Source organism: Lemur catta, chromosome 17 (assembly GCF_020740605.2).
Source record: "Lemur catta isolate mLemCat1 chromosome 17, mLemCat1.pri, whole genome shotgun sequence".
NCBI lineage: Eukaryota > Metazoa > Chordata > Mammalia > Primates > Lemuridae > Lemur > Lemur catta.
Window position 1 is genome coordinate 13,971,933 of NC_059144.1, and position 21,603 is coordinate 13,993,535.

General features: G+C 40.5%; 1 protein-coding gene across 1 annotated transcript in view; it reads right to left on the reverse strand.

The window, feature by feature from the left end:
- NAPB (NSF attachment protein beta) overlaps positions 1-20,909 on the reverse strand; it is a 43,347-nt gene extending 22,438 nt beyond the window's left edge. The window contains exons 1-3 of the mRNA XM_045529101.1: positions 20,721-20,909; positions 5,128-5,207; positions 125-240 (exon numbers count right to left, since the gene is read on the reverse strand). Of these exons, the coding sequence (XP_045385057.1) occupies positions 125-240; positions 5,128-5,207; positions 20,721-20,818 (294 nt within the window). The 5' untranslated portion in view covers positions 20,819-20,909. The remainder of the gene's footprint in view (positions 1-124; positions 241-5,127; positions 5,208-20,720) is intronic.
- Between the last annotated feature and the right edge of the window lie 694 nt (positions 20,910-21,603).

Consider the following 21,603-nt stretch of genomic DNA (forward strand, 5'->3'; position numbering starts at 1 on the left):
AAACACAAAACCTCCTTTTTACCAGGATACAAAAAGGACACCAGCATCGACCTTAAGGTTGAAGGAAACACTGTCTAGCCAGTTACACAGAGAGGGATGTGCTGCGTGCCCTGCCCGTCTTACCTTGCGGGTCTGCCTTTTTGTAAGCGTTCCCAGCGTCCACAAAGCTGGTTGCAGAGTCATGTTTGCTCTGAAGCTGCATGTGGAGCTTGGCTGCCTGACAAAATGCGTTTCCTGCAGCTGAGGAAGAAGACACTACAATTAAACAAAGAGGAACAGGTCCCCCCACAGAATGGCCCATGCTCTAAGTGCTGGACCTACCTAGAAAAGTTACATCCCACTGAAAAGACACATTCCAGTCAGAAGCACATATAAATATGGTCAAGTGCATATTGGGTTTATATAATAATAGCCAGAATCAAGTCAAACAGCAATGAAAGCTTCTCCACTTCAGCCCCAGGAGACCCTCCAAAGTGCTTCTGGGCACCAAGCCTCCCTTCTCTGCCCAGGCCATTCAATATCAATAGCTAAATTCTGGGCTGCTCAATTTTAATCCACAAATATACAATAAACACTAATTAGGGCATCAAGCTACAAGTAATTAATGAAATGTAAAATACTGAGCTCAAGGATAGTTATTTGCTCATTTTTCTATCTTATAGTATCTACTGGACTTAGTTGTCACTGTGGAAAAAATCGCTAATAATGGAGAAAATAAGTTTCTTGAGTAAAAATCAGATCCACAATTTTGAAATACAAAACAGTCTAAAAACTCAAAGTTTTTTCTTCAGTTTACTGCAAAACCTGACGGAATTTTTTTTTCCCCACACCTTGATCTCAGACCTAACTGAAATCTATATGAGGTTTAGTCTGTTTCATCCCATTTAGTGTGAGAATTTGCACGTTTCCCTGCAGAAGCACTGATAGGTCTGGTTGTGGGGTACTGCCCAGGTCTCCAGATATATGAACTAAATTTTTTTTCAGAAAAGGTTTTGAATCAGGGATTTTCTGGAGTGGGAGAATGAGCAAAGGATCCCTAGCAGAGGAGTCGCATGAACAAGGCACACGTACTTGAAGGTAAGAAAAAGCTAGAAGTGGAAGCCAGTGACAAGCCTGTCCCAACTGGAGGAGGGCAACGGAAATCAAGGCTGAAGATGCATCAGGCCAGTTCCAGGAGGGTTTAAGCGTCAACATGAGGAACTTGCTGAGTTCAGAGAATGCAACAAGGCAGAGTGCTTCTGAGAAATGAGTCAAGTGCAGGATAGATAGATGAGGTAGACACAAGCTTAGGAAAGTCTGAAATAGGGACGTCAGTACGATAGGAATGGAGAGGAAAGAATCTGTCCCACTAGGAAAAGCATGATTAAGAGTATAACAAAACCTTTAGGTTCTGAAAAAAACAAAACTTTAGTCATGAAGCAGTACCCACTGCTGATACTAAACATTTGCTTTAAATATCTCTGTGAGAAATAAAACATCCAATTCTGCTAAAGCTTCACCTGAGTCTCTAGAGGTAACCACATAATTTCCATGTGGGTTTCTTGAACTTTCAGCCAAGGGAAAAGAGGCAGTACAAACTCTGGAGAAAGCTTGTCCAGGTTCAACTCTTGCTCTATGCCTCAGTTTCTGATAAAAAAAATATCCAGGCAGTTTGGAAAATGTTTAACCACCAGTATGACATGGATATTGCTAAATGTTGGTATCCCCCAAAATTTCTATCGTTGGAGCCTAATATCCAATATTCAACGCGTATTAAGAGGTGGGGCCCTTCGGGGAAATGATTAAGTCATCATGGCTCCACCCTCACGAATGCGATTAGCGCCTTTATAAAAGAGGTTGAAGGGAGCTTCCTTGCTCCCTTCAGCCATGTGAGGATGCAGCAAGAAGGCACCACCTCAGAAGCAGAAAGCAAGCCATCACCAGACACTGACTCTGCTGGTGCCTTGATCTGGGACTACCAACCTCCAGACCTGTGAGCAATTTCTTCTCTTTATAAATTACCCAGTCTAAGGTATTTTGTTATAGCAGCAGGAGTACACTAAGACAGACACTAAATAATCAGAGTGGGTGCTGGTCCCGGGGTTGTTGGCCACTGGTGAATCATGAGAGGCTGGGGTCCTGAGGAGGGGCCAAGGCCAGCCACTGCCAGGTATAGTGAGGCAGGCATCTGGGGTACTTGGGGCAGCAGCTAACCACCAAGTGGCAGTTTAGGATATATCAGCTGAACAGTAGCTTTGGTGAGCTCTGCTTCAGAAGAATGTAGTAGTAACTTTGACCTCCCAAGGAAAGTGCTAAGAAGGACCTGAGTCAGGTTATACACACGTTGGCCACTTTCACTATTATATGCAAATCTAGCCATTGACCACACCTATGGTTTGGCATCTTTAAATGCCATCATTTCTTAACAACCTACATTCTCCCTCTCCTGTCAGCATTTCATTTCTGACAGTTTATCTATGTTTCCTACCCCAGAACCAATCATGATTCATCCTTTTCTTGCCGAGCTGTAATACCACAACATCCAGGCTCTCTTGGGCTACCTCATTTTCCCAGACAACAGTAAGTGCTTTAGTTTTATATTTTCATGTTCCTACCTTTTAAAAGTAGCAGCTGGCTTACTTTTTCACTCTGAGTACTCACTCCAATCACTGCTAATAAATACCAGCTCAGTTTCTCCGAACTCGGAAATATCGTTAAAAGAGGATATGTTAAACTAAATGGCCTCTGGGAAGTCATGCAACTTCTCAGGCTTAATTTCCTCACCTATAAAATTGGTCTAATACCCATCAACATAATCTCCCAAAAGGTGAGTATCAAACAAATTAGCGTAACCATTATAAAAGAACTTTTAAAACTATAAAGAGATGCAATGGTGCTATGATCACCACCACTGCAACATGGACATAGTTTCAAAGAGTCTAATATTTATTCATTCACTCAACACATGTACTTAGCAGCTACTATGTTGCAGGTACTACCCCGGAGGTACAGCAGAGATAAAACACACAACATCCTGGCCTTCCAGGGTTTACATCCTAATGAGGGCCACCATATAATTAAACAAATATAAATGAATAAAACACTATGTAATTTATTTATTTATTTTAATTTTAATTTTTTTTTGAGACAGAGTCTTGCTCTGTTGCCCGGGCTAGAGTGCTGTGGCATCAGCCTAGCTCACAGCAACCTCAAAGTCCTGGGCTCAAGCGATCCTCTTGTCTCAGACTCCCAAGTAGCTGGGACTACAGGCATGTGCCACCACGCCAAGCTAATTTTTTCTATTTTTTGTTGCCTGGCTAATTTCTTTTTATTTTCAGTTGTGATGGGGCTCTCACTCTTGCTGAGGCTGGTCTCAAACTCCTGACCTCAAGCAATCCTCCCACCTTGGCCTCCCAGAGTGCTAGGATTACAGGCATGAGCTACCATGCCCAGCCTATAATTTATTTTTGCTAGATGGTGATAAGGAAATGGAGAATGTTGCTATTTTTTTAGAAAAAGGGGACGACCTCACTAAGAAGATGACTCTTGAAGGGCCTGAAGGAAGCAGGGAACCAGCCACATTCTGCACATTCTGTTGGGGGAAAGTGTGCAGACAGAGGGAACAGCACATGCAAAGGCTCTGAGGTAGGAGCTGGGCACACAAAGGGGAGTGGTAGGAGATGAGGTCAGAGAAAGGAAGGGGACAGTCCTTGAAAGCCACTGTTAGGAAGTCAGCTCTCATCTGGATTGATATGACCAGACATAACTTGTTATGTTGCTTCATTAAAACAGACTGGGAAAGCACAGAAGCCATGGAGATGTCAGGAAGCTAGACGGAGGGCATCACCCCAGGCAACAGATTATTTTGGGGAAGAGGAGAGGACACACAAAGCCTCCTTAGTTATATAAATGATAAGTGGCCTCTCTGAAGTGGAATTTCCAAAGGTTAGAATATCTGATCACCAGACACAATAAATAATAAGTGGTCTCTTTAGGTAAGATCAATTTTCACCTATGATTATAGGATCTGAACAAAACAAAAAATCGGATGATGAGATAAAACTATTTTCTCTTCCATTGTGAAAAATAAAATATAATTCGGATATAAGTGCATTTAGACAGGTTGGTCAACAGAGTTAGACCTTGACTCAAAACAAACAAACAAAAAAAAAAACAAACCAAAAGATTTTTTTTAACTAAATAAAGTCTTACCTAAAACTAAACTTATAAAAAAAACTTTAGAGCCAGAGGAAACCTTTCAGATTCATCTAGTTCAAAAGTATTTTCTCCTTTGAAATGATTTTAAAGTATATGCCTTAAAAGCAAATGGGGAAACGGCTTGTAGAGGACGAGGGACCCACTTTCCATCCCGCAGCAGCTGTGAGCTACATCCCGAGACCCACGTCCCCTGCTCCAGTCAAAGTGGTCTCTATCTTCACAACAGAAATACCCCATCACCAAGCCACGTAAAGTCTCTTTGCCACGAGGAGGTGAATAAATTTCTCTCTGAAATCAGTGTTAGAAAGAGCCAGCCCCTCTCAGATCAATGAAAAGAATAATCCTGTGGATTTTGTTATGTGAGATCTCACTGGCTAGAAAGCATTACTTGAAAAAATAATGAGTCTTCTTGAGGTTTATGTAAACCCCTCACCCCACTGTCACGGTTCTCAGTGAAATCACAGTTATCTCAGAGCAGGGAATGGTTAGAAATTCTCAACCAATGTTCAGGTAAAGTAAACAAGGCATTTCTATTTATCCCACTAGCTTTCAATGAGTTTTACTCCAACTTTCATTCCTTACGGCACTGTATTTATTTGAGCACACTAGTAAGAAGCAAAGATTATGCTTTCTAATTCCAAGTAATTTTAACTCTAAAAGTTACCACATACCTACTGTATTAGGTGGTTTATAGAGATTAAGACAGACATTGTCCCTGTGCTTGAATTTAAGTCAGGCTTTTAAATTTAGTTCTTTCAGAGCACGCTCTCCTTTAGTTCCCATCCACAGCGGCCACATGAGTTATTCAGTATCATCAACTGTCTCTGGGGCCAAGAGTCTCATTCTTTTAGGGAATACAGTCATTTCCTCCTTCAAAGTGATTTTGAAGTACTTGCCTGAAGAGCAAACAAACAAAAACTTTGTACATACCACTCCAATTTTTAGCCATCTTGAACATATTTGCAGCTCTGGTGTACATTTCACATGCCTCTTCTATTCTTGTGTTTCCACTGAGAAAAATTTAAAAATGAGGTTATGTTTATTTGAACAACCGTCCCCATCCCTAATCCTCCCTCCATCAAATAATAAACATTTAATGAACACTTACTATGTGTCAGACAAGCATTACAGAATCTTAACAGCTGTTCAGAGGAGATGATCTTACTATTTCCATTTTCCAGATGAGGAAACCAAGGCAAACAATATCAAAGTAACTAGCCCAAGGTCACACAGCAAGGATACCACAGAACTAAGACTCAAATACAGATCTGGCTGACCCCAGAACCCTACACCCTTAACCAGAGTCCTTCCCATGTATGAAAACTGAAGTTTTATATCAGTCTGAGTAGTGAGAAGTAAGTTTTTTCGAAGATTATATTGTGAAGGATAAAGACAATTTTACCTTGTTATTTTCCAAGAGTCTAGCACTGTTTATTCAGTCTTAAAAATAAAAACAAAACCTAAAGCCAGATCTTATGAGAAAGTGCCACGCTGTTCTACACTTGCATTATCTGTCAGCTCTGCCAGTGGCAAGCCCTTCTCCAATGTGAAAGAGGCTTCAGGATCCAACCCTACACCCTGTGTAGAAATGCATTTTACAACATTCTGGGAGAAGGACACTCCAATGCTGCTTGCATACATACAGTTCTGGACAGTTTTCACCAGGCAGCTGATTCCACTGAGAGATAGCTTTAGCTATTTAGAAATTTCTTCTTACATAAAAGTCAAAATAATCCTCATAAATTCCCCAGAGTTTCCTAATCCAACCTAGCTTTTACTAAGCTAAGGCCCCTCTATGAAAGATATTTACCAGTCTTATCTATCTAGATAATATCTAGATATTATCTATCTAGATAATAAACATAAAATGGCCAGCAGAAAAACAAGGTGCAGTAGACTGTAACTGTGCAATACACATAGTAAGGAACTCAGTGGCATTATGGACATAAAGACTCAGAGACAGGAGAGGTCAAGGCTGACACCTGACGACCGGGCACAGTATAAACACATGAACATGAGTAAGTGCACACACATATGCCAGGAACTCCAAGCTCCAGCAAAGGAGCATGCAGCTCTGTGTCAACACAAGGCCTAGTGCAGAGTCAAGTCTGGGCATATAGTGAGGCCCAGGTATGACTCAGACCCTAGGCAATAACTACTAACAGTTTGACCCTGGGCTAGTTCTTTACTCCTTTGCACCTAGGTTTCTGCATGTGTAAACTGACGGCAATATTATCTATACCTTTGAGTTATTATGAGAATCAAAAGAAATAACTCATATATAGTTGTCAATGCAGAGCTTGACTCAATCAGTATGGTTATTATAACCTAATCCATGTATTGAAGGCATAAAAGCCTCTGGGAATCAATATACATAAGGAATTTATATCTAGACCATTTTGTTCTTTGTGAACTCTTACAACTTAATAATAAAAAGACTAATCACCCAATTAAAAAATGGGTAAAGGATCTGAATTGATACTTCTCCAAAGAAGATATATTACACATCAAAAGATACTCAACATCATTAGCCATCAGAGAAATGTAAATCAAAACCACATGTGTGATATTATTTGGGTCTTGCTAGGATGGCTAGAATCAAAAGACAGGCAACAGCAAGTGTTACGGAGGACATGGAGAAACTGGAACCCTAGGAGTAATGCAAAATGTTGCAGTTACTTGAAAAATGAGTTAGCAGTTGCTCAAAAGGTTAAACATAAAGTTACCATATAACCCAGCAATTCCACTCCTAGGTACACACCCAAGAGAAATGAAAACATATGTTCACACAAAAACTTGTATGTGAATGTTCACAGCAGCATTAATCATTAATAACCAAAAAGTGGAAACAACCCAATGTCCATAAACTGTTGAACAGATTAATAAAATGTGGTATACACAGACAATGGAATATTATTGGGCAATAAAAAGAATAAAGTACCAATATATGTTAAGACATGGTTGAGCCCTGAAAACATGCAAAGCAAAAGAAGTCAGACACAATATGATTCCATTAATATGAGAGATCTAGATTTAGGCAAATCTACAGAAACAGAAAACAGATCAGCAGTTGCCTAGTGCTATGTTTGAATGCTTTCGTCCTCTCCAAAATTCAAACTGAAACTTAACCCTTAATGCAACAGTGTTGGGAGGTGGAGCCTAATGGGAGGTGTTTAGGTCATAAGGGCTCTGCCTTCATGAATTGATTAAAGCTTCTATAAAAACAGCTTGTGAGAGTGGGCTCTCTTTCACTTTTCTGCCATATGAAGACACACAATCATTCCAGCTTCCCCTTCCATTTTCTGCCATGTGAGGCCACAGCAAGAAGGCCCTCACCAGACACCAGATGCTGGCAACCTGATCTTGGACTTTCCAACCTCCAGAACTGTGAGAAATAAATTTCTGTTCTTTATAAATCACCCAGTCTTGAGTGTTGTGTTATAGGAGATGCAAAGTGGATTGGTACCTAGAGCTGGTAGTGTTGGGGGAAAACGGGGAGGTGGGGAGAAATGAAAGCTAAGGGGTTTCTTTTTGGGGTGATGAAGATGTTCTAAAATTGTGATGGTTGCATAGGCCTATGAATATGCTAAAAACCACTGAGTTATACACTTTAAATGGGTGAATTGAAATGATGTGTGAATAAAGCTGCCTCCCCCAAATCAAAAACAAACAAAAATAACCCCTGAGAGCTATGTCACACAGTGAATGACAGGATGGCAATAAGCTACACCACAAATGAAGTGTCGGAATAAGCAAAGATTTCTCTCACATCTTCATGTCTCTTTTTCTCTACTTCAAATCTACATTTTTTTTTTCAAACAATTAGTTAACAGGTTCCCCCGATGGAAAATTCCTAACATGAGAACGTTCTCAACCTTAGCTATAGCTCCTTTGGAGCTAACAAAGGCTTGTCACTTTCTTGTGTCTTGTTTTTCTAAAGAATACCAGGCATCTTGAACTGTAATTATAGTGCAATCATTCTTATTAAAGGTTTCCAAATAAAACTAGCTTAATTAAAAAGTACTTTATCCTCTTATTTTCAAAGACAGATACAGCTAGGAGTAGCAGAACTCCCACCTTATGCTAGGTTTTCTGCTAGATATTTCCACGTCATGCCATTTTCATTATTACAACAACCATGGAAGATACTACCTCCATTTGACAGGACAGAAAACAGTATCTGGACATCAATGGATCCCCAGAGTCATCTAGCCAAGATCAGTGGTGTCTGACACTTGACTTCAAGTTCAGTGATCTTTATAAAAATACTGCATGCACCTCACTATACTATGAGACTCTTACCTCTCCTGAACCAGAATTACCAAAAGTATTCGCACTTTAAAAACACCAGTGAAAACTCATTTGTCATAAATAGAAAATAACTTTAAAACTTCATGAAAAATATACTTCTGAAATTATTCAAAATGTTTATTATATATGAAAGTTAATTTGTATAAGTTTTAAGAACAAATATTCAGAATTTACTTTCAAATAATCCATCTGTTATCCAGAGTCCCCATAGTGGGGTACAAGATCCCAGAAAACGGAAACAAGATTTTGTGAGGGGAGAATCTATGTTATAAAGTGATATAACGTAAGGACATGGTACTAAATTGACATTAAGAAGGTTAAATTGAGCTAAATTAACTCAATGGTATTAATGATATTAATGGTATTAATGATCAATGGCATTTTTGGTATTATAGGGTTCTGACCTTGAAGAAGAAAACGTTTTCTCCACCACGAAAGACAACACGGACCCATCTGCACAAGAATCACTGCCACCTGGCAACCCCAGCAGAAACATCCCCCCTCAGATCCAGGGGCAAGGCAGACTGCCTCCTCTTCTTGACCTTACTTATTCAGGAAATATTTATTGAGATCAATATGCACCAGGAAACACTAAGGAAAAAAATTTCCTGCCTACAAGGAAGTCAGAATGCTGAGGAAAGAATATCAAACTTCAGGCCTGGAAGAGGTCTGAGAGAAAGATCAATGCCACCACATTCCACGTTCCACTGCGGAAACGTGGTCAAAGCCACCACTTGTCCCACTAGGAACCAGCGAACAGCAGAGCCCTGAAAACCAATTAATCCTCAAATAATCTAAAGTCTTGATTTTTCTCCATCCCGAATAATAACTATTTAGGAGCTCTGTAAAACACTGGCAACTATAGTACATACTATTTTAAAACTGGGTGGGAGGAGGGAGACATTGAAGAAGAACCATGGAAACTAATAGCACGCACATCACGAGATGTACCCGAAAGAAGAAGGTGACAACTGCTGAGGTAGTTATAAAGCTGCCTCTAAAATCACAAGATATTAGAGTAGAAGTAGCACAAAAAGTGACAGAGATCGTGCTGTGAGGCTGTGCACGCATAAGTGGAGGTAAAATTCAGCTCTATTGTCAGGATGCCCTGAGGAGGTGTCAAGACCTGTCAACAGACTGAAAGCAGGGATTACTGTTAGTGCCCAGGACCCTGCGGGGGAATCCACCGAACAGGACAGCTCTTCTTGCTGTTTACCAGCAGTACCTCTTTAGCCACCAGCCTGACGCTCTGCGGAAAGGGACAGCACCAGGCCTGCCACCCAGGCCGCCTAACAATGCTGATGACAGAAGAAACTGTCCACACTATAGTTTCTAAAAAGTTTCCCCACATGTCCCACAACAAGCCAATACAGAAAGTATCCAGAAAAGGAGAGGAAAATTCATAATCTGTTTACAAGTGGCTCTGCCATACAGAGCTATTTCCTTTGTGATAAAAATTTATTTTTACCTGATGCTTCATTTCTATAATCTCCACAGATACTAAAAACTTGGGTTTTTCTAGATAAACTTAACCCTTCTAAACTGATTTTATTTCTGGGCTTAACATATTTTGAAACAAACCAATTTCTTTCATGGGATGTAAAAAGTAGAGCCCTCTGCAACAGAAGAGATGGAGAGGCCCTGGGGGGACACAAAACAGCTAGAAGAGGTTTTTGAATGTTCTCAATACAAAGCAATGATAAATGCATGAGGTGACAGATCTGTTAACTGCCCTGATATGATCATTATACAACACACACATGTATTGAAACATCAAATTGTAGCCCTATAAACATACACAATTACGTGTCAATTAAAAAATATTAAAAAATTGTTTTAAAAAGGCAGGAGGGAGATAACCTCCTGAATGCTAATTTGAATTCTTACACCAAAAGGCTGCATTTGAAAGATCCTTTGTTTCTGCATAAACCAGTAATACAGAGCCCAAAGTACAATGGAAAAGTCCAGTGAATGCTGTCATTCCCAGGAGCAGTCAGGCCCCTCTCTTGGCCTTGGAGACAAAGAGAAATTCCACCAGGCAAGCCCAGCAAGGGGAGTGCTGTCTCAGTCCTCTGCCTGGGCTCTTGGATTCAATTTTCTGAGATCTTTTCACTTTATTTTTGCTTAATTAAGAAAAAATAATCATAGATTCTCAGACATCAGAAACCATCTGAGACATTTAAGGACTGTGACCAAAGTATCTGTGTTTAAGCATAATTTCCTTAAATAACGTTTATGAGAACAGGTACAACAAGGAAAGCTAGCTGGACTTTATTTTTGCAATAGTCCCAATGCCTCAATTTGGTATAGGGAGTAGTCACCTTTTTTATAAAGGGGAAATAGGTATAGATTGGATTCATTAATAAAGCAAAGCTAAGATATTCAAAGACATAAGAAAGCTAAGAATAGTAACTAGTGGATAAACTCAAATGATTGTTATACACAACCTGACTTGCCAAAAGCAGTTTTTAAACTAAATTTCACCCTTTATAAAAATTTAATCTTTAAAAAGTACTGATGAGACTTGTGATTCCCAAAGGATAACGGTAGTTGCTCAAAGACAAATTTGTCCATACATCCTCCAAAAACCACACAGATCAATAAAGAACAAATGCAACCACCCATAATTCATGCCTACAGCAAAAGTAGGAGACAGAATTGAGCAAGCATCTGTTTAAATATAATTGGGGAAATAAAAATCCAAAACTAGCAGAGCCAGCAACACAGCCTGTGCTGGAGTGAGAAGGGAGCCCGTGCACAGCAGAGGGGAGTGTGGCAGGACCTGGCGATGGTGGTCCAGGCAGGAACTCCCAGCAAGGAAGGGCCCCGCCAGGGTGGGGAAGCACAGAGACCAGGGTAAGACCTGGCAGGTTAGAGCACTGCAGCTGGGAACTGCACAGAGAGCCATGGCCAGAGGCAGCAGTCACTAGAAGACAATGCTTCTGGGAGAGAAGGAGGCAACTTAGAAGAAAGAGGCAGTTCTAAGGACTAAGGAGGCTTGGCAGTAAAAGGAAAGAAGGCAAGTGGCAGAAATAAATTAAATAAATTAGACTTTCTGAAACAAAAAGGTATCACAGAAATGGAAGTCACACTACCTACCCCTTCACAACACCATTCATTAAAGAAACTGCACTTAATAGCATCAACACAAGACAGCATGCAAACTAAGAAACCTGTGAAGTCACCCAAACCGCTCATCTTGTCACAGAAACATGTGCTACTGTGGGCCCAAAAAACTCTATGACTCTCTAAACTAAACAGAAAAGGGAAGCAGCAACCATACAAAGCTACTATTTAAGAAGCAAGAATAAAAACTTTGCAGCTGACAAATATGCTCCCCAAAACAACCACAAGGCAGACGAAAACAACAATCCCATGATTTTAAAATTATTAAAAGAACCCTTGCAGATATGCAAGTAAGTCAGAAATTTAAAAACTCACAAAAACTAAGATGATGAACTTTTGTTTCAAATTCTAGAAGGAAAGAAAGAAAAAGACAATATGATCTCAGAAATAAAATCTTTGTTATAATATATCTAAGGGGAGAATAGATTTTACTGACAACGAGGAGAAAAATGAAAACAGCCAAGAGAATGAAAATGAAGAGAAAAGGGTTGGAGAAAAAATGAGAGGACAGGCAGAGAGCCAATACCCATGTGACTGGAGTCCTAAAGAGGGGAAGGAAAAAAACACCGATTTTTACAATAACAATATCAGAAAATTTTCTAGAAACAAAAGAAGACCTGAATCTAAATACTGAACAGGCCTACTGTGTACTGGGAATACTGACCCAGAATAGTCTACTACGAAACACACTGGTAAGACTATAAGATTTTATAAAGAGAAAAACTCTGGGCTTCCAGGTAAGAAGGCAAAGTTACATACAAAAATAAGAAAATCAGATTAGTCTCCAACTTCAACAGCAACATGCAAAGCAAGACAACAGTGGAGCAACATTTTTCAAAAAACTTACAGGGGAAAAAAAATGTGAGTCAAAGACTATACAGCCAAGCCATCCATCAAGAACATTAACGTAAGCCAGGACTGAAGGGATAATGTATTAACTTCCAACCAAGTAGATGACTAGGGAACGGAGGTGAAATGATGGGGTGGAGGCACTGAATACATTTTGTTATAGATCTAAAATTAAAAAGTAGGGAAAAGGATAGAAACATTAAGTACAAATAGCTAAAAAAACCCACACACACACATTGGAGAAAAAGGGAAATACAACATGCTCACTGAGAGGCACATAGATAGTCGGTGTTTTTCACAGCAAATAAAATAATAGGTGCTTAAGTAAGAAAAAAGAGCTAAAGACATTAAAAGATTTATAGCATAAAGGTAAGCAGCTGAACAAAATTACAAGCCTTCCTAAAGAAAAAGAGATCACACGAAGAAAAATAGCAATTAAAACAGATATATAGTAAATATAACATAAAGTAGTATGACAGAGTTAGGAACTAATCATATTCATATAATTTCCAGATTTGCTCACAAAACAAAACCCAACTCTGTGCTCAATATAGGAGACACAACTAAAATAAAGCTATACTGAAAGGCTTAAAATAAACAGATAGTCAAAAGTATACCAAATATATAAACCAACTTTTGTTAGATTTGTCACAACAATAAATAACCCCGACATCTCCCAAAGGCTTCTCTTGCTCACTTTACCTGTTACTGCAGGTTGATTGTGGCTGCTGGATCTTTCTGGAATGCAACCCGTATCTAGTATGTACTCTTCTCATTTTCTCACAGAAGTAAAAAAGCCATGGTAGAAGCACAGGGTGGCCCCTGCACATCTGCTCCGATGGAGCATGCATCCCTTCCACTCATACTTCATCAGTCTACTCAAAGTCAGTCACATGGCCATGATTGGCTCAATGGGGAGGGGGATGATAGGCAGCAGGCAGAATGTATGATCCTCTTACATAATACAGTCCTAAAGCAGGCAAACGCAAGCAATAAGAAAACAGAGATTTCTATCCTGAAATCAGACAAAATACACTTTGGGCTCAAAAGCATTAAATGAAATAAAGTAGTTAACCTCAAAATGCTAAAGACACTCATGATGAAATAATATTAGTTGTGAATATCTATGTGCCAAAACACAGTAGCTACCTTTATAAAGCAGAAACTATAACAGATACAAGAGGATAGAAATACACTTATGAGAGAAGACATTAATGCACATCTCTTAGTCCAAAGCAGATCAAGTGAACAAAAAATAAATACAGACATGAAAGACTCAGACAATAAAATCAACAACTTGATCTTACGGATCTCTATCAAACCCTGACAAGAGAATATCCCCCTTTTTCTTAAGTGCACATGGACCATTCACAAACACCAACTATACATTAGGTGACAAAGAAAATCTCAGTAAGTTCTCTGATCATAATGATATAAAACTAGAAAGTAATAATAATATACAAAAAAGACCCTTTCACCCGAAATAAAACCCCTAAACAACTCTTGGATCAAAGGGGAAATAAACAAAAATGAAAACACTACATACCAGGATCTATGGGATACAACTGAAGCAGTTTTACGGGAAAATTCACAGCCCTGAATATTTGGATCCATACAAATAACGAACATGGCCAATGAACAACCCCCTACCCCCAAAGAGGCAGGGGGAAAAGCAAAAGAAAGCCAAAGAATGCTGAAAGAAAGCAATAAAGGTACAAGCAGAAATTAATAAGGCAGAAAACATAAAACCAGTAGAACTAAACTAATAAATCAAAATACTGGTTGTCTGGAGAAAAGGAATCAAGGAGAAAAGAGGAAAAGCACAAATACAAAAATAAGAAGTGACAAGAAGGAAATAACTACTGAAACAGAACATTTTTAAAAGTCATAAAAAAATACTTTGCACAACTCTGCAAATAAATTTTTTTAAAACTTAGATGAAATGAATAATTTCTTAGGAAAATACAATTTATTAAAACTGACCTCAGTAAAGATAGAAAGTTTAAACATTCCAAATTCCAGAGGAAAAAAGAGAAAGTTATCAAAGAAATATCCAACAAAAGTCCCAATGGTTTCACTATAAATAGATTCTTCTTAAAACCTTCAAAGACCAGAGCCTAGGAAAAAAAGAAAAACTTCCAAATTCTTTTTATGAGGCAACTATAACATCAATACTGCAACCTAATAAAGACTATGCAAAAACAAATTTTAAAATCAAAAAAGCTAAATAAGATATGTAAAAACAGAATCTAATAGAGCCCATTAAAAAATACATTATAATCCAGAGAAGTTTATTCCAGCAATGCAAGGACAGTACAATATGAGGCCTCATATTCACTAATTAACGTATTAGTAACTCTAAGGAGAAAAATCATGTTTATCTCCACAGATATTGAAAAGGCCTTCAAAGTACAATACTAATCCCTAATAAAAACACCAAATAAAACTGGAATTGACAGATACTTCCTTACCAAGAAAAAAGATATCTTAATTTAAGAATGCATTGATTTATTAATTTCTTAGATTTTAATTGTTATTATTTACAATAAACTCCATTTAAATACAGAAATAGTTAACATTATGAAATTCTACTTCCAAGTTTCCTTACTGTGAACTGCTATCACTCACTGAAAATCTCTGAAGGTGCAAAAGCTTTACTGATTTTACCATCCAACCAAATGAACACAGTGTGAAAGTCTAAGAACAGTATACAAAGCCTATTATAACTAGGGTGATTCTGTGTCCCAGTTGCATGGACGCTCTTGGTTTATATCCATTTTCTTGGCATCTTAAAAATATCCCAGTTTGAACAATATATTCACAGCCACTCTCTTAAGTCACAGAAAACATATGAAAATTTCTTAAGGTATAAAATAATTATTTTGATTAACTTAGAGAATTATTCATTATAGAGAATTATACGTTTAAAATAAGCCATTTTTATATAAAATGTCATATTTAGAGATTGAGATATAACTAAGTAAAATTAGGAAGTAAAGGGTGAAATGCAAGACCATGTAAGTTATGATAAATCCCTCGTCATTTTTAGCAGAATCAATAGACACTGTCTAAAATTCAGAAATCAGGAAGTAAAAGTACTCTAAAATTACTTGGAATTATGATAGTAATCATCAGCAGAACTAAAAAGAGATAAAAATGGTTACTTTTAGTTAAAAATGGAGTGAGAGTAAGAAGGAAGACTTAAGGAGAATTTTACTTTTCAACTGAAACTCCTCTATACTCCTTATACTTTTCTACCATGTGTAGCTACTATGTTTATAATAAACAAATATTTAAATAAAACATAGAAGAAAGTGACTTGAACTCTCCTTCACTTGGTATGTCTTTGCTCTTGAAAACCAGATAAGAATAAAAGAAAAATCAGCATTTGTATTAGCATGCTAATACGTCAGCATTGATATATTTACGCTCTCTACCAATATTCACCAAGTGATTACTGCATGCCACAAGCTGGGTGAAGTGTTGGGCAGTGGCAACAAAATAGGACAGACCCAAAGAGCCACATACCATCACTGGGTCCTCCTTAACTCTTTTAAACAACTCTGCACAAGGCTCACAAGAATGAGAGAATATATGGTGAACACTGCAAAAATGCAAACAGAAAAAGGCCAATCAGGTAATAGTTTACCACTGATACCAAACTATAACTTGACCTAAATTTAGAAAACTAAATGACAATGCTCAACAATCCGATAACTCTGTGTGCAACTGAATAAGCATTCTGGTATCTCATTCAATCCTTGTAACACTGAAAAGTAGATTCAGTCCCTCTGCTCATTTGAAACCTAAAAAAAAAAGAAGTTCTGAGTGTGATTGACTTGGCTGTGGTCACCAAATGAGAGAACTAGAGCCTCTATTTGGTTTTCCCATATATAATAATACATATTATTTCTTATATATTATATAATATATAAAATGATTAATATATAGATTATTCTATTTCTTATAAGAAATATACATATAGATATCTATTTATTACACTATACCAACTGTCTCTGTAAGTAAATCTGAGCCTAATCATTTTTTTAAAAGTTCAATCTGCATTTGAATATCAACTGTAACTGAGGAAGACCTAAATGCTTTATACATACTATCACATATTTCAGCAAAACTTAGACATAATCTTTGTTGAAATTAAGCTAAGTGAAGAATACTGATAATTAACAGCCTACAATGCTTAACAAATATTCCTAATTTTCACAAATAGCTAATAAATTATATGTTCATGATTATTTCCAGATAACCTAATAGGGTCTTTCATTAAAAGGTCAATGTAAACATTGACACTGCCAGATTTATAAGCTCTTTTATAAGCTCTGAAACTAAGGAACATTGAAATGCAAGGGAAGACAGCATTAACCACCAAAAACATCTTCCCATTGTCACTCGTAAAACACTACTTTCTTCGATGTGCATCATGTAGGTTATCCCTCAATCTGTGGTCTCCTAGCAACAAAATGGAGAGGACAGTAAGAGGCTTTTGCGATTCAAAACTATCTTACATGCCAGACTCAGGCCAGTTTTAGATCATACCAGCAGTTCATTAACATTATAAATTAGAATTTGAAATTAACCACAAAATTCAACAGCTCATCTCTGACAATGAACTAAATGACAGTACAACTCTTTTGGTAGTAGTTTTATTATAGGTGCCATACTACACCCATCAGAAGAAGTAAGGTTCAATTTAATTCCACCTACAAAAACACCTCACTGTTTAACTGGCAGTTAAACAGAAAAATAGAACACCAGTGACAGTGGTTTCCTGCAATGTTTGCGTCCCGTCAGGTCTCTTCTTGGTGAGGGGGTCTGCAGGGGGCACAGCATGGAACAAACATTGACACCTTGCCTACCAACCAGACAAGGCATGGGACTTGAGCTTTGCACACACAAGAAATGTTTGACATTTTCTCATGAATATACATATATATTTTCATCTAATTTTATGCAAGCAACAAAAAAGCAAGAGCTATAGAGTAGTACTGAGAATACAGTACTGCCACAAAACCAGTGTGGGTGGTGGATAAACACTGAGAGGAAGAGGCTTTAATCAGCAGTTAGGACATTGAGAATGTCTGTCATATGAAATATCTGCAATATGCCAAGCACTTTTTAATAGCTGCCACATGCTCAGAAACACCTGTCCCCTTTAAAGCACTAGCAGGTCAGCTCTTAAATATGTGAGCTCTGTATGTGTGTTTTGTTAATTTTGTGTTATGTTAATTCAGGAGTCTGACATAGAAATAGACTACACTATGTTTTAAACAAAGGATTACATGTGGACCATTAGAAATGAAAATGAGGAAACTCTACAACTACGGGGACGGGGGTCGGGGGTGAGTAACACATATTCCAGTTTAGAAAGGTAATGACAGGTACAAGCGATGCCACACATAAGGTAGGAATGTAAACATCTAAAATATAAAAATGATATAAAAACTTAGTCTTTCCATTGTTTACTCACAGAGATACTAGGTCTAATCTTTAGCTTCAAATAATTACATAACATTATTAAAACTCACAGATCTCTAAGTATTCATCTTCCCCTAAGCTCTCCTGGAACCAAATATTACTAGAAATAATACAGTCTGGCTAAAGGCTCTTTCAGATATTTTATTTTATTAAAAGACCAGTGACCCAGTCTAAAAGGTCTTTGGCTCTGAAATCCTGGAAAAGTCACTTAATCTGTCTGGCCACTGCTTCCTTGATAAATAGAGTTGACAATTTTGATGAATATGCTAATTAATATCTCATAATCACCATCTCCAACATCCATGCCTCTAAATATTTTACAAACATAAACCCACTGAGATCTCATAAATTATGAGATGCACTATTTTTAACCTCATTTTATACCACAGGAAACTGAGGACAGAGAGGCTAAGTAACTTGCCCTAGGTCTCAAAGCTAGGATAATAAGCTGACCTGTTGTATCCATGTTAGACCTAGGATGCAATAACTTCTGTGCAAAGTGAGTGTAAATGGTGAAGATGAAAGACTTCCTATATGTCCTCCTGTCAATGACACAGGGTAGCAGCAATCAAAAAGGAGACATTTCTTTAAAAACAAAAAGGCTTTTCAAAATCCTTTTAGGTTTACTGGCTGAAGGTTTGGCCTAGTTTCCTAAAAACAACAACAAAACACTTCACCAAAAGGAGTATTCCCCTGAGACAAGCATCAAGTGCTGTCATGCTTTTTCCTCTGCGAGTTTCAGACTCTCTCCTGGGGAAGCACTTTTTGACTTGAAATACATTGTGACATTAAGATCACCTCCTGGCATGAGGTATTATGACATTAAATTGTATCTGAATGAATTTTAAATGTTTTGTGAATCAGAGAAAGTGGTTTGATGGCAGCATGGAGTATTAGACGTCACTCCTTATGTATTCTCGTAAGTTTTAAGTGGAAACAAAAATTATAATTCATAGTTGCATCTTCAAGCTATACATCACATGAGAAATTTAGAAACCAGGTGTGACAAATGCCCTCTGACAGGTTCCAGAGGACAGGGACCCTTATCTTTATGCATCTTTGCAGCCCACGTTTCTGGGCACTGCATGAAACCTGCCCTTAAGCATTTCCTAAAGACGTATCAATAACGGTAAAGTATTAAAATTTATAGCCAAAAGAATGAAGTTGGCAAAACAAGCCAAGAGCCCACTACCTGTGTTTTCTGAACTAAGAGAAAAAAAAAATTGTGTCTAATAAAGGAATGGTTAAATATGTATCACTGGTCATTCTAGGGAAAAAAATCTGCTCTTGATGACAGTGAAGGATCTTTCATTTTCAAAAGGAAAAAGCGAAACAAGCACACACGAAATTCTGCCTCTCTCATCATAAACAGCTGAATCATTCACATATTTAACAGTCCAGAATTCTTCCACAAGCTGTCACTGTAGGCTCCGGTTTCTGACAGTCCGAATTCAAAACCCTCCCTGGGAGATCATGGAAGAACCACAGGAATTAACGGATTCCCGAAAGACGCAGACTTAAACAGGAGCTGCGTTACCTTTAATCAAACCAGAGGCCCTGTCTACACGTTCATCTCTGGCGAAGGAAAAATACTACTGCGCTGAAAAAATGTATTTGTTTATCCAAAGAATATTTACTAAATGTCTACTAGGCGCAAGGGCCCTGGCGCGAGGCCAACAGGCACAAGATCCCACGCACCAGCGAAGCCCACCGCCCGCGGGGCGCCCCCAGAAGCCAGTGCCAGACGCCGGGGCGGGGTCTCCCGCACGCGCCCCGCCGGCGCCACCCTGGCGTGCCCCACCCCCACAGGGGTCTTCCCAGCGCTGCGGGCTCCAACGTGACGAAATGAACAAATTCAACTCGCCCGGGCGGCCGGGGCCCTAAGCACGCCCCGCGGGCAGGACTCGGGGCTCCGCTGACCGGCGAGGCCGTCGGACCCCCGCCCCAACGAGGGGCCAGCGTCCGGCCCGACGGGCTGGGGGCCCTAGGGGTTCCCTGAAGGGCGCGAGGGGCTAAGAGACCCTGAGAGGTTGTGGAGAGCCCAGGGGGGCGTGTTGGGGGCTCTGGAGGGCGCGCGACGGCTGGGGGACGCTGGGGCGTTCTGGGGAACCCAGGGCGCGCTGGGGGCCCCAGGGAATCTCTGGAAGGTGCGTGGGGGTTGAGGGCCCCTGGGAGGTTGTAGGGTTTCCAGGGTAGACCTGGGGGCTTGGGGGGGTTGTCTAGAGCGGGTGGGGGCTGAGGGACCCTGGGAGGTTGTGGGGTTTCCAGGGTAGAGCTGGGGGCTTGGGGGGGGTTGTCTAGAGCGGGTGGGGGCTGAGGGCCCCTGGGAGGTTGTGGGGTTTCCAGGGTAGAGCTGGGGGCTTGGGGGGGGTTGTCTAGAGCGGGTGGGGGCTGAGGGCCCCTGGGAGGTTGTGGGGTTTCCGGGGGCGCTGGGGCCCGGGGGAGTCTCTGGAGTGCCGGTGGGGGCTGAGGGACCTTGGAAGGATGTGGGGTTTCCAGAGGGGCGCTGGGGGTCCTGGAGGGGGCGTCTCTGGAGGGCAGGTGGGAACTAAGGGACCCTGGGAAGTTGGGAGGTTTCCAGGGGGCGGCTGGGGGGTTGGTCTCTGGGGGGCAGGCGGGGGCTGGGGGCCCCTAGGTGTGCTCTGCGTGACGCAGGGGATCCGTGGGAGACTCCGGCGGTACAGCCGGCGGGGAAGGGGGCCGAGTACGGAGACCCCCTAGGGCACGCGCGGTCTGGCTCTCACCCAAACAGCCCTCGGAGGAAGGAGTGGGAGGCCTTGACTCGCTTCTCGGCCTCCGCCATCAGCTGCACCGCCTCGCGCTCCTTCCCGGCGCTGTCCATGTTGCCCGCCGCGGCCGCCGCAGCCCCTCAGCCGGCCAGCTGCGCGCCCCGGGCGCCCCGCCCTCCCTGCTCGGCCGCGGTGCGCAGGCGCGGCGCGCGGCCCGTCGGGACCTGTAGTGCGGGCGCGCCCGGCGGCGGGAGGCCCGAGCGTGCCCGCCGTTCCCGGGAAGCCGCGGAGCTCCGGGCCGCCGGCTCCCGGGGCTTCGGCGCGCGGAGCGGGACCTCTGGGGGGGCCCTGCGCAGAGGTGCGCTTTAATCTTTCAAGTATGCGGAAGTGGAAGATGACCCGTGGCTTCCAGTAAAGATCACCTAAAATACGCAGCATCCGGAATCCCTGCTCGATACGACTGACATGGCAATGGGATGGATGAAGGAACAGAGGTAACGTTGGATGAAACGCTCAACCGCATGCAAGTTCTGCAAAAGGGACTCTGTGCAGCCGCCGGAAGCAATGGCATCACATGGTTGATACCACCCACTAAAAAAGGAGCAACAGCTGGCAAAGGAGCCATTTTTCTAATCTCCAAAAGCAACACGTTTAAGAATATATCATCTTCCCCAATATAAATTCAGTTATTTTTAAGCCTCCCTAAACCGCAACTTTCCGTTGGTCCTCTTTTCCTTGGTTATAAATGAGTTGCGTATATGTAATATATGCATAATGCACGCTCTTTATTGACTGAATTATGTTCAGTGGATGTGAGCCATCGAGCACGCTTATCCTTTACATAATGCTGGCCATAGCGGGTGGATCTTCTGGGGCAAAATTCCTGCCTGCCAGGAAG